This window comes from Muscardinus avellanarius (assembly GCF_963383645.1).
Source record: "Muscardinus avellanarius genome assembly, chromosome: 1".
Lineage (NCBI taxonomy): Eukaryota > Metazoa > Chordata > Mammalia > Rodentia > Gliridae > Muscardinus > Muscardinus avellanarius.
In genome coordinates, this window is record NC_137786.1 from 81,268,260 (window position 1) to 81,282,309 (window position 14,050).

The 14,050-nt window shown below is 41.7% G+C and overlaps 1 protein-coding gene across 2 annotated transcripts in view; it reads right to left on the reverse strand.

Annotated features, from left to right (window-relative positions):
* Nucleotides 1-13,097, reverse strand: part of MCTP1 (multiple C2 and transmembrane domain containing 1) — a gene marked incomplete at both ends in the record, with an annotated part of 619,238 nt that extends 606,141 nt beyond the window's left edge. For both annotated transcript variants that reach the window (XM_080719329.1, XM_080719323.1), the window contains one exon: nt 12,414-13,097. In XM_080719329.1, the coding sequence (XP_080575455.1) occupies nt 12,414-13,097 (684 nt within the window). The remainder of the gene's footprint in view (nt 1-12,413) is intronic.
* Between the last annotated feature and the right edge of the window lie 953 nt (nt 13,098-14,050).

Here is a 14,050-nt window from a genome sequence, read left to right on the forward strand (position 1 = left end):
TTTCACAAGTTAACAATGGCACCTTCCCCTATCTGTCCATCTATAACAGTGGTGAGACCCAGACCCATGAGCAAGGCTGGTGTCTAGAGAGAGCCAGGCTCAAACATAAATTACTACAGCTTTGGATAACAGTTTTATGCCTGGGGCTGGTGGGCTGACGTGGCCTCACTAATGGCAGAGCAGTGAGCACCTGAGAAATTATGTCCTTGGCAGAAATCATATCTCCATCAATACCCACCTCAACTCTGCCATTTATTAACTATGGACAAAACTAGGACCTGACGAAAGTTATTTAGCCTAAGAACATTTTCTGGGTTGGTTGGTTGGTTGGTTGGTTGTTGAGTTGAATTGGCATGCATGCAAGCCCACACAGAATCAGGCAAGATCACAATCACATCAGCACACCACCACTGTCCCTCACCTCTGGTTTCCTTCAACAGATGAGCAGATAAAGAATACATGCACACATGGATACACACACACACATACATACACACAGTGGATATGATTCAACCATCAAAAAATAATGAAATCCTGCCTTTTGTGACAACATGAATGGAACAGGAGATCACTGTGTAAAGTAAAATAAGTCAGACAGGAAGATGAGTACTGTATGATCTCCTTAGGATATAAAACCTAAAATCTTTATCTCAAAGAAGTTGAGAGAACAGTGACTGCCAGAAACTCGGAAGGGTGGGCGGGGGGAGGAATGGAGTGAGGCTGGTTCGTGGGAACAAATTACAATTAGACAGGAAAAATAAAGTTCTAGTGTTTTGTAGCACACTATTATGACTGACTATATGTAAGAATTCTCGCATGCTTCAAAATAATTAGAAGAGATAATTTTGGTCCCAATGCAAAGAAATAATGTTTGAGGTGATGGACCTGCTAATTACCCTGATTTGATCACTGCCCATTGCATTCATGTATCAAAAAAAAATCACATTTGACCCCATACACATTATTATATATTAAATACAATTAATATATTAACAATTATTATGTATTAAATAAAAATTTTAAAAAGAAAATATGACTATGAAATTAAAACAAAAAAGGTTTTAAAAAAAGAAAAGAGAAAGGCCAAGAATCAGTCACATCTGCCCTCAGCCAGACAGTGCGGCCCCTGCTGATTCAGGGGGTTTGATCTTTCAAGGGAGCTCAAGGCTTGGCAACAGCTCTGTGGTGACACAGAACCGGTCTCCAAAATCTATTCCAATCCCAAAAGATATTTTGGAAAACAGTCAGACTTCTAATTTGGTGTGGTGAAAATACTATTCAAAGGCAACTATAAAAATGCTGAATCCTTTTTTCAAAAGCTATTTTACATTTCAAGGAAGGAACAAGTCAAATACAGCTTCAGGGTCTACACAGAATATTGTTTCTATTTTGGGAGAATATTGACTGATAATTTTCAGATATAGACAATTTGCCTTGCATATATCAACCCTGCATCTGAGAAAGAATGCTTATTTTAACACATTTTAGGTATATTGCCTTGAGAATGAAAATTCCCAACAGAGCCCTTGAATCCCAAACCCTCTTATTATAATTATTTCTCCAAATACTTAGCCGCTGACATCAAGCACCTTAAGAAGTCAGGTGGCAGTATGTAAGAGGTTCTGTTGTTGTTTGACCTGATATTTGAAACTGACAAATATATGTTTTACCCTTTCTTTGGCTCTACTAACATGTGCCACTTTAGTGCCTAATGCTGCAGATAAGAACTGTTTTATTCTGAAGACTGCAAAATAACAAGAGCAGGAATGATCACAGTAAATAGGTGACAATCTGGTGCTCAGGAGCCTGGCACCCTCAACCACTCTGCATAAATCCAAATTCAGAACTCCCCACTACCAACACCAAAAAAAGATATTTCAATAAAAGCATTTCTGAAGAGAACCAAGAAAAATCAAAGATAATTAAAGAAGAAAAGATGCTGTGATTAACTGTTTCCATTCTCCCTTTCCCCACAGATTCTGACAAATTTCTATTCTCTCCAATGTTTCCATCATCCATGTCAAGCCACTGCTGAGCCCCAAGCTCCCACTGAGACTCCTGCTGCCTCCCCTGACAGCTCCACCTGCTAAGGCTCACCTGGACTCCATCACTCCTCTGCTCAGCCATCCCCAGGGCTCCCCTGTGTCCTCACACATACTCCCCGCCACACTTCACCCTTCTTCCTTTAGGCTTTGGTCTCACTACTGACTCCTTCATTCTTGCATACACAGAACACTTACTCACCTCTGTGCCTCTGGCTATATTCTTATTACCATCTCTCTGAGCTCACGCCAAAACAAGCAAGCCGGGCGTAGTGGCACACACCTGGAATCTCAGTACTTGGGGCTGGGACAGGAGGATCAAGGTTTTAAGGACATCATCAGAAACCTAGCTAGACTTTCAGCAACCTAGAAAAACCCTGTTTCAAAAATAAAATAAAATAAAATAAAAAGCCTGGGGGTGTAGCTTGGAGGTATAATTCTATTCTCCTGGATTCAATCCCCAGGAAGAAGAAGAAGAAGAAGAAGAAGAAGAAGAAGAAGAAGAAGAAGAAGAAGAAGAAGAAGAAGAAGAAGAAGAAGAAGAAGAAGAAGAAGAAGAAGAAGAAGGAGGAGGAGGAGGAGGAGGAGGAGGAGGAGGAGGAGGAGGAGGAGGAGGAGGAGGAGGGAGGGAGGGAGGAGGAGGAGGAAGGAGGAGAGAGGAAGGAGGCAGCTATGTGGTGGAATATCCTCAAACTGCTGCCACCAAACCCACAGACTTCCCTGCATTCACCATCTCCTTTTATTTGCAATGGAAGAGGGATGTTTCTTCTGGGTTAAGGCTCAGGGAGATTACCTCCCATTAGTCTCTGGGATCCACCCAACCTATGTCTTTAGGAACATTCCCCTCATAGTAATACACCCTTCTCATTAATGCCCCCTTTACTTCTAATACTTTACCCCCTAATACTTATAACATCCCCTCTTTATCTTCAACATCTGCCTCCCAAAGGCTCTATCACATCAACCCAATCAAACGATTTTCATTAAAAAAGCAAAAAAAGCCCTCTTCTAGCCTGTGCAATGGTGCACAACTATAATATCAGAGACTTTGTAGGCTAAGGCAAGAGGATCGCAAGTCTGAGGCCAGACTTGGCAACTCAGTGAGACCCTATCACAAAATCAAAAAATGTAAATAAAAATGGTTGAGGGTATAGCTGATTGAATGAGCACTCCAGGGTTAATCCCCAATACTGAATTTTAAAAAACCTTCCCATAGCCGGACGTGGTGGTGCACACTTGTAATCCCCATGCTTGGGAGGCTGAGACAGGAGGATCACACAGGTTCGAAGCCAGCCTCAGCTACTTAGTGAGGCTCTCAGCAACTTAGTGTGATCATGTTTATAAATAAACTATAAAATAGGTCTGGTAGTATAGCCTAGAGGTAGAAAAGCCCCTGGGTTCCATCCCAGTACCACCAAAAAATAATAAATAAATAAATAAATAAATAACCTTCCCATAACCTCCTTCCAACATCATCAGCATCATTATTTTTGTTCTTCCTCCACCACTTTTGTTTATCCTCTATATAGAAGCAAATTGCCTGTCTATTCTCCCTGTGTCCACATCTCCCTGTCCCCATATCACTTTCCATATCCTCTTCAGCCCACTGCATTCTGACTTTCATCCCACCACTCATTTCTGGCTGAACTCCAGAGAATTCTTAGTTAACTCAGTCCATGAACTTGTAAAAAGTATTAACACCTACCATGTCCCAGATAACATATGCCCAGCACTTGGTGTGGCGAGGAGCAGGGAAGGGGAGAAGTCAGGCATGAGCTCCCTGAGGCAAAAGTTCACATGGACAAGTAAATTTAGCTCAGAGCTACATTTTATTTGGCCTGTGATACTTTGGAAATATGAATTAATTGCCAAAAATTGAAGAATCTGGAGACTTCACAGAAAAAAAAATCTGGGTTTCTGGCTTCTATTAAAGAATCCAGAAGCTCTGTCAATGCTGCTCCTTTTCTGAATGGCAATAATTAGCTAGAGCTGAGGAACAGATGCTCCTTCAAAGACACGTGGGTTCCCTGTTCAACATGGTCCCACCAGGCCCTCTTTGCTCCTTGTCCTTACTTTGTTGCCCTTGTGGGCACTGAATTTGGCCATACAAAATCCCAAATCTCCATTGTAAATCAGTAGGCTTTAGTAGCCACATGATATAATTTCAAATTTTTGTCACCATATTGTTGAAAACTGAAAAGGTGAAATTAACTTTAACATTATATTTAGCTCAGAATATCCAAAATATCACTGCAACATGCAAACAATATAAAAGTTGAGGAATGACATATTTCACATTATTTTCTTTACCCTATATTTTCAACATTCATCATGTACACTTTTATTCTTAAAGTATATTTCAATTCTAACTAGCCACATTTCCAGAGTTCAGTAGCCAAATGTAACTATCAGGTACCATATTGATCAGCACATCTCTGGATGCTTAATGATTCGTTACAAAAATAGTCTTGCAAACAGAGAAAGAGACCATATGAATGAGAGGATATAAAAGAAAAAATAAAAAGAAGGCAGGAAGGGCCAAGAAGGAAGATATTGATGTTAAAGAGTAGGTACCTGAAATATTTAAAAAGGAGATGGGTGAGATTGGGGACACAGGGACAATGAATGGTGTCCAGATCAAAATCAGCTATAGTCCAGTCCTGCACAGAAGGAAATGCCCTTCAGAGACAAATGCAATTGGCCAGTTTTGCAGACTTTCTGGCAGGAGACTTTGGTGTTTTATAATTAGGTTCAACCATAGACAGGAGGTCACTATGAATATCAGCTGGCCAGCTGTCTGAGCTCCACTTCACCTACTTGGCACTTGAAGAAGCGCAGAATGGACCAGGATAGGGAAAACAGGATTCTTGGTCCAGATTGGGATTTTAATCCGAGTCATGGCTGAGAGGAGAGGGAACATAAGAGTTTTTCTTTTTTCAAATAATGGGTATGGGATTTAATTGAAAGTGTTTGATACAAGAAGCAGGTCAGAGAGCAGAAAATCAGTCAGGAAAGTATCTTGAGCTAAGTACCAAGCAAAATTCAAGACTCAGGGCCTGGATGAGGATATGACAGCAGTTATCAGGAATTCAGAGGTGCAGGTACAACCTCAGAGGCCAAAGAGACTTAGGTGCAAAAATAAATAGGCCAAGTCAGAGACCAGCACCAAAATAACATATCCGTGAGCCAGAGACCTCAGATATAGGACACTCTCCTTCCTTCTCCAAGTGAGAACAATACAGTAGCCACTTGGAAGGTGCCATGTCCTTCCTTCTTGCCTAAAGACAAGAACCAAAACTAAAGTCCAGGGTGGGGGAAGGAGAGACTATCAAATTATCTGCCAGGTTGAGAAGGACTTGGAATCAAGAAGGTAAGAACTTCATTACACAATCATAAAGTGATTTTGAAGCTTTTCCAGAGATATTTTTTAACACCTCCAGCCTTTCCATTCATCCCGTAATTCATTCAGCAACTGTTTATGAGTAGTTCTCGCCTAGACTACTGTAAACTGTACAACACTGATTCAATGGGTCAGTTGTACTAAGGCTTGCCAAATTGTACTCTGGTAGAGTTAGTAAGCAAAGGACAAGAGCTCAAGCTTAGGCAAAATAGGTTCAGACTGCTAACACTGAGGGGGATTCTAAATAAAACCAGTGTAAATAAGAGGATGAAATGGCCTTAAAGTGCCCAGGGGTCCACTTGTCTGCCATCTCTTGTAATTTTCCACATTGACTAGGACCCAAGATTATGGGAAACATGGCTAATATAAAACACCTTACAAGAATTTCACAGAAAAATTATTCTCTTAAGGAAGCAGTGTACAGGATTTTTAAATTTTATTGTATTGAAAATATAGTTTTTTATGTTGTGTTCAGACTGCACATAAATACAAATATTTAGAAACTTTAGAGAAATTGTGTTCTATTTTATTTTAAATTTTATTGTATTGAAAATATAGTTTTTTTCATGTTGTGTTCAGACTACACATAAATACAAATATTTAGAAACTTTAGAGAAATTGTGGCCTGGTACTCTGCTGGGGGAAAAAAGATGCTAATAATAAGAACCTGGTACTCATTGGAAAAGAAAATATATTTAGATAAAATCTTGAATTTCTTGCGGGAAAGAGTACTCACTTCCTACACACATGATTTATAAAAAGCAATTTGAGTTAGAAGAAAAGGTTGATGATGGCAAGGAAATTAAAATGGCATATATAGTTAATGATGCAGAAAAGTAATATTTTCAATGGTACCAGCTAATAAAACTCCACAAACAGCTGGGCGTGGTGGCATATGCTTGTTATCCTAGTACTTTGAAGGCTGAGACAGGAGGATCACAGGCTTGCAGCCAGCCTCAGCTACTTAGTGAGGCTCTCATCAACTTAGTGAGACCCTGTTTCAAAATAAAGAATAAGAAATAGGGCTTAGGGTATAGCTCAGAGATCAAATGTCCCTGGGTTCAATCAATCCCCAGTATCACACACACACACACACACACACACACACACACACACACACACACACGCTCCACAAATACAGTAAGGATTGTTTTGCCAAGTGACTTTTGATTCTATAACTTTATAAAAATGCAACATGTCATATATGGGTATGGATTACCCTAATTTCATAAAAACAATCAATTTATATAAAACAAGTTCTAGGATAAGATCTGCTTTATTGACATTGACAAACTCAAAAAAGCCAGTATTCAAACAATAACCCTGAGTTACGCTTGGTTTATAGAGGAAGGGAATAAGTTTTTCAGTAGCAAAAAAAGTTAGAGTCTCTGATTTCCAAAATAATTTCTTATCAAAAACATGTAACTTCTATGATATTACAAATATGTATGGACCAAGAAGATAAAAGTAGCCTACCATCATGCTTACAAACTTACCTAGACATATTATTCACTCTTCATTAATTTAGGGTTAGCACATGTCTTAATAATCATATGAGCAAAGAAGCCTCACTGAATCTTTCCTTGAGATAGCAAATATATATTATTAGCCTTTAGTTTGTGATCACCCATTACTTCCAAACAATAGGACAAGGGAAAAGGGAGAGAGGTTGTTTGCCCCATTTGTGTATCAACCTATTAATTCTACTTTCTTCCTCAAAGTATGTATTCTTTCAAATTAATGCAAACATGCTTACTAAAAGTCCAATGACATTTTTGTCACTGTATGAAGTTGTTATATTATGAGTAAGTACCACCTTTATTAATATTGGGCTACTTTTGCTACCATGGCAGGTAAAATAATTTACATCTTTAAATTAAAAAAAAAGACTGGCAATACTTATTTTTTTTTTTGCAACAACCCACTTATTTGTAATGGCATAGTCACAGAGCTCTAAATTCACTACTCAATAATATTAACAACCCCAACCATAATGGGCAATTATTAATGTTCATCAGGTATTTGCTGTTATCAAGCCAATTGCTCACAACAGCTACATAAAAGCACTTCCATTTATCCAAGAGTCCTAGCTCTTTTTAAGCCTTCCAGATAAACAGGATAGTGATTAAAAGATAAAGGGGCACCTATGTTTTTCCCATAGCTTGGCTATCAAGAATTGTGCTGCTAGAAACATGAATATGTATGTATCATAAAATATTCTAATTTCATTCCCTTTGGAAAGATACACAGGAGTGGAATAGCTGGGTCATGGCTGTGGTATATGAACACAATGAAATTTCACTCAGCTATAAAGAAGGAAAACATTATGTCACTTTCAGAAAAATGGATGGAACTAGAGAATATTATGCTAGGTGAGACTAGCCAGTCTCAGAAAACGAACAGTTTATGCTTTATTTCATATAAACTGAGTAAGAAAAGAGAGTTCAGATAAAGGAGGAGAGGCTAAAGTGGAGCTATTGAGGGGGCTTAAAGGGAGCTGGGGTCTGAGGAAGGCAACAGTTCAAATAATGCTATGTACATATACAAAGTTATAAATATCAATCCCAATAACATGTATGGGGAAGGGGAGAGGTGTATGGGATTTATAGGAAGACACACTAAATGGTGTGTACACTGCTATGGCTGCAAACCTCCTTATGCTATAGAATTGCAATGCATCAATAAAACTATATATTTTTTAAAAAAGGTAAAAGGAGATATTCTACTCAAAATTAATCCTCTCACTCTGCTTTCTCCTTTTTGTTAGAATAAACTGATTTGCCCCAGCATTTTTAAAGAATGCTGTCATACCTCAAACTTCAGTTCACACCTGCTCCAAAATGTGCTAAGATCTCATCCAACCTCTCAGGCTTTGAACTTGGAAGGCGTCTTTCTTGAAGGTAAGCCAGTATCCCACCTTGCTTGTTTTCACAAAGTGAAATAAAATAAATTTGCTTCATAAAATTGCTCTGAGAAGCTTGGTTTTAGCTTTATTAGACTTGCTAGTGGTTTTAGTCATTTACAGTAATAATGATGTTCTAAAATCTGTGCCTTCCAGATTAAGTCACGTTGTTAGAAGTAATATCAAAAATGCCTAAAAATGGACAGCATAAATAAGCCAAGATCATATATTTGGATAGTTTTTGAAAATATAGGGTTTCTTTAAAAGGTCAGGAAGTCGATAAGGCAAGAAATCTATCATGCACTGGCTTCCTCTTTAAAAATATTTTTTAGCTTTTGCTTAGAGATGTCTTAGGGATTTTATCCCAGTGAATGAGTATTCTCCTTACTATGTTTCCAAAATGTTTCTATCATGCACTGAGTAATTTACCCAGTTCCTAAAAATATTTTTCTCCCCTATAAAAGTAATTTTGATAAAACTGACTTTAAAAAGAAAAGAACAATAAAATTTTAACATTCACAAAGACTACGTCCTTTTGTTAAGATACTAAAAAATGCAACATATTCATTTCTCACTCTTTATCTCAAAATACTGACTTTCTGATTCTAGCAAAATATAATTTTAGTAACTCATCAAGACAGAATACATAAAATTGGCATATTTTTGATATGCACACAAATTGAGAAAGCATCTTTCCCGACTGTGTTGCAGAAAATGAAATGCATCTGGTATGACAATATGGCCTGACACGTGAACTAGAATCAGTGGGAAGAAAAGGGTTTCTTTTTATTTTTTATTCTCAAAGCAGAACATTTTAAACGATGCACATGCCCCAAGAGCAAGGCCGTATCAACTCTGCGGTTGTGTTTCAAGAGTAGGTAATAGTAAGAGGGGAGGGATGGCCAGGGCTTGGGGAGGAGCAGGGTCTGATCACTTTTAATCACTGTACCACAGTGACTTCCAAATCCCTTTTCCTAGCAATCCAAACTGATTTTTTTTCTTTTGTTTAACATCTCAACCAGTGTTAGAGTACCATCACATATGCTGTTGGGGCCTCATGTTGGGTAGAAAGGTGGGGAGTATGTTAGAGAACATGGCAGATGCCAGAATCAAGCAAAGAAAAGAAACAAATTCGATAATTCATTTATTTTTGCAGTGACTTTTCTTTCTGGGGTGAAAGAAAGTTCTTTGGAGAAAATAAGTCGAAGGCATAGTAAATGCTTTTGCTGTGTCTTCTTCTCTGCGTACCCATCTGTGCTGGTGACCCATAAATAAAACAAACTGGCATGTGCTGTGAGTTCTTCTCTATACCCTTGGATCCTGGTGATTAGAAGCTGGGAAGGTGAAGGATACCTGAGATTTTCAGGGAGCTTGGAAGGGCAGGCCTTCCTCAGCAAGCCGGCTCCTCAGCAGGGTCCAGTTCCATTTGGTTCTCTTCCCCATTCAGAGGTGAGTTTAGGCTCCTTTGCCTTGGCAAAGAGGACTGTGAAATGCTTTTCTCTTCTATGTCGGTGAGAGTGCCGACGAAAGTAATATTTATAACTCGTTACAGAGAAAACTCTCCACTTTTCAGAGAACAAGGCTTCGTGAGCTTGACAGTGGGGATGGATACTATTTCTCTCTGGGTCTGCATTTGGCATCAGGCCAGCCCCCTCCCCCCCAGGGCTTACTGTTCTTTCTGCCTACACCCCATTTTTTATCTGTTTATTTTTCACCTACAGTTTAACTTTTGTATTTCTCTTATGTCTACACTGAAATCCTGGCTCTTTATAATGAAAAGCTCCTTTAGAATTATAGAAGTATGATGAACAATGCCATTTTTAAATATGATATGGTATGAACAATGCATCACAGAACAAATTAGAAACTAATATAACTAATTCATCATAGAATTGATTGTAGATAGGGATGGGGGGAAAGTGGAGATACATAAAAACTTGAACATTTCTTTTGTGTGTGTGGTACTGGGGATAGAATCCAGGGTCATTCTACTTCCAAGCTACACCCCCAGACCTATTGTTAACTTTTTATTTTGAAAAAAGGTATCACTGAGTTGAAAAGGGCCTCACTATGGCTTTTGCGAACCAGGATCTTCCTGTCTCAGCCTCCCAAATGCTAAAATTACAAGCCTGTGCCACTATGCTGGCCTTGAAAGTTTCTAATATTACTCATTAAGACTAGATTCATCTCAAAAATTTAAGTTTTAAAAATGATCAAAGATAGCTGTAATCATGGAAAATGATTCTAGAAACTGACTTCAGTACAGATCTCTTTGTGTCGTGTATTAACTATGTAATCCTGGAAAGGTTATTTTACTTCTTTGGCCATTGGCTTTCTAACCCATAAAATGATAAGAACTCATTTTATCTCATTGGACTCCAACTTATTAGATTGATACATATAAGATTATAAAGTGCCCAGAATATGGTGAAGGCACACATAATAATGTTAGTTTGGTGTCTTCTCTGAAATACATTTATATCTTTGTATATAAAATGCATACTTACATAGTAGTATTTTTAAAGAAAAATTGGTAGTTTCTGAAACTTTTTGATAAAAAATATATATAAATTTAGATTACCTGTGTTTGCTTTGAAAATATCTTGAGTGAACCACAAAATGATTTAATAAGTTAACATTCACAGAAATATATGTATCTTTCAATTAATTTAATTATCACTTGTTCTATTATCTTTGATAGTCAAAATTATAAAAAAAAAAGTAAAAGTAGTCTCAAACTCTACAATTCGCTAGAATTGTATGCACACTCAACGGGCGTATTTCCTTTAGTATATAATATTCTATACTGAATTTAAAATTCTTTTAAATTTATTATTTACTTTGTTTTTGAAACCAAAATGTGGAGCTCTATCCAGTTTGCTTTCAAGATAACAGGAAAGGCGTGTTTTGTTATCTTGACCTATTCTTCTGAGATATTTTTTCTAGAACATTGTTTGCTTAATGCAAGCAATTGTGTTTATTAAGCAATAAAACAAACTAGGTTTCTGATTTATTTTCAGAAACTAAACTAACAAAATAACCAAAATCTATAAAAACTTTGAATTAAAAACTCTTTTCTTCCCATCTTACCCTTCAACACACAGTCTGATGTTTTTGAAGCCCAGCACTTATTCAAATTAAAGTTTTAATGTATAAGTCATTCATCTAATATAATTACTCAGAGTCAAAATAAGGAGAAAGTTTTAAATAAATTAAGATGTACTGGGAGAAAAGAGTCATTTGGGTCTCTGGCAGAATGAAATCTTTGAAATATTTTCTAGCATTAACATGATTTGATAAACATTTACCAAAAGAGAACATTCCCTCTCCAAAACGGAGGGCGTAAAAGCAGCTGCTTGGTAAGATGCCTTACGAATCCTACAAGTAAAAAATTCAACTAAAAGCACATAAAAAAAAAACGTGACTCATATCTGGAAAGAGTCAACACGATGTACAATACAACATAATTTAGAAGTGAGTGCTTCCGAATACTAGGAAAACTTGGAAAGGGTCATAAAAACATACCCCATAGATAAAATGCTCAGGACTGTCCACCTGTGGGACAGTGATCACCTGCAACGGGAAGTTTGAAAGGAATGGGAGGGAAATAAACAGACCTCTGAGATGAGGCTTTCCCCAGCACGTGACCTCACACGCCCCATTACTTCACCTCCCAGAATTTCTTCCTATTCCTTTGAGCAGTTTTATCTCGAATGGTGCCTCTTCTACACCACTATACACGGTTGTGATTCTTTTCTAAGTTGGTGAGGTTGTTAGTTCTTTTTTTTTTTTTCTTTTGCCAAGGTGAGACTTAGCCGAGCCTAGTCCAAGAGAGCTCCCCCAAAGTACCCACTTAACGTCTAACTTCCCATTGGCTGCTCATTAAGATGCGCTAACTGCTTCTAGCGACAGGTGTCATTCCTATCGAAAGTAAAGCCAGGGTGCAAGTCAGACGTTTCCTTTCCAGGGCTTCGCCTACTTGGTAGAACGCACGCAAACCGACTCGCAGGGCAGAGACCGCCTGCAGCTGGAGGCGTGGCCGCGCACCTGGCGCGCACCTGGCACTCACCTGTCCGCTGCCGCGGTCTCCGCCCTTCCCGGGGCTCCGGGGCTCCGCGGGGCTCGGCGCCGGCTCCGCTGCGGGCGGCGGCGGCTCCAGCAGCTGCTCCAGGCACGCCGTGCCCGGCAGAGAGGAGCTCTTCTGATGGTGCAAGTGCACCCCGGGACCCCGAGGACTCGCGCCCTCATCTTGGGCGCGGGTCCCCCTAGGGGGCGGCTGGGGAGACGACGACAGGGAGGAGGAGGCGGAGGAAGAAGAGGGAGCCGAGTCCGGGGAGCGTCCGCCAGGAGGCGTCGCTCCGGCGGCTGCCGCGGGCCCTTTACCCGCCGGCAGCAAATGTTCGCGGATCCGGCGGCGCAGCGTGGACCCCTGCTCGGCTCTGACCGCGCCTCCGGGCTCCAGGGGCTCCGGCGAGGAGCAGCACAGGTTGGGCTGAGAGGAGGAGAAGACTCGGTCCAGCACTTGCTTGCGCTTCTTAAAGCCGCTCCACCTGCTGCCCGCGCCGGCCAGTGCGTCCCGCCTGCCCCCCGGGGGCGGTGGGGAGGGCGACGGGGTGTCCGCAGTGCGGCGCTCGGGGGCCCCGGAACGCCCGCCGCCCTTGCTCTTGCCCACCCCCAGCTGCAGGTTCTTCCAGAGCCGAGCATGGAAAGAGGGGGACGCCGTAGGTTCCTGCTCAGCAGCCCGGGGCTCCATCCTCCACCCCCTGCACGTCTCTTCTCCTCCTCCTCCTCCTCCTCCTCCTTCTCCTCCTCCTCCTCCTCCTCCTCCTCCTCCTCCTCCTCCTCCTCCTCCTCCTCCTCCTCCCTCTCCTCCGTCCTCCCCGGCTGCTCCTCCTCCTGGAGTCCCGCGGCGGCGGCGGCGGGCGCAGCAGCAGAAGCCGGGAGCGCCCAGCGGCTTCAGGCCAGCTCGGAGGAGCGGTGTCCCCGCCGCCGAGGCTCTCCGGCCGCGGAACTCCGGCGCCGCCTCTTCTTCAGGCACCTGCGGGGCTGGGCTGGAGCTGTCACCGATTCCCCGCAGCTGCACCTTCAAAGTTTCTGGCTCCGACTCCAGTCCCCCGGGGTCCCCCAGGCCGCGCCCTGGCTCCCTCTCCTCACCGGTTCCAAGCTCGCCAAGCTGCTCGCACCCGGGCGGGCGGGCGCGTCCAGCTGCGCCAGGGACCGCGCCCGGCGCCCTCCGGGCAGCACCTGTCAGCGGCGGGGGCGGCTGCCTGCCAACTGGGCACGCACGCGGCTCACACCACAGGGCGAGTCCAGCTGAAGACGTCGGGCACCTGCAGCCCTGGATAAGCACCCCAGGACCATCCTCCAGCTCCTAGGTGGGAGGGCAGGCAAACACCGAGCGGCGGCGCTGGGTAGGGCCCGGATCGAGCCACTGTTGTCCCTGTAGCTCCTGTCTCTCGCTCTGGGCCGTCCTCTGGATGAGCTGGCGATTGTCTGGGACAGATGAAGTGCGTTGAAGTGGAGTCCATGCATTCGGGGCAGTTCCCTTGGGTCGCTTAGTGATCACACCAAGAGATACCCCTCCAAATTAGGCTGAACTACCTCCGCTGGCTCCGCTTTGGGTCCAAGAGAAGAGTTTGATTTCTTCTGTCTTGTCTTCATCCTCGTTCACCTCTGCATCCTCTTTATTTGTATATGTGCTGATGA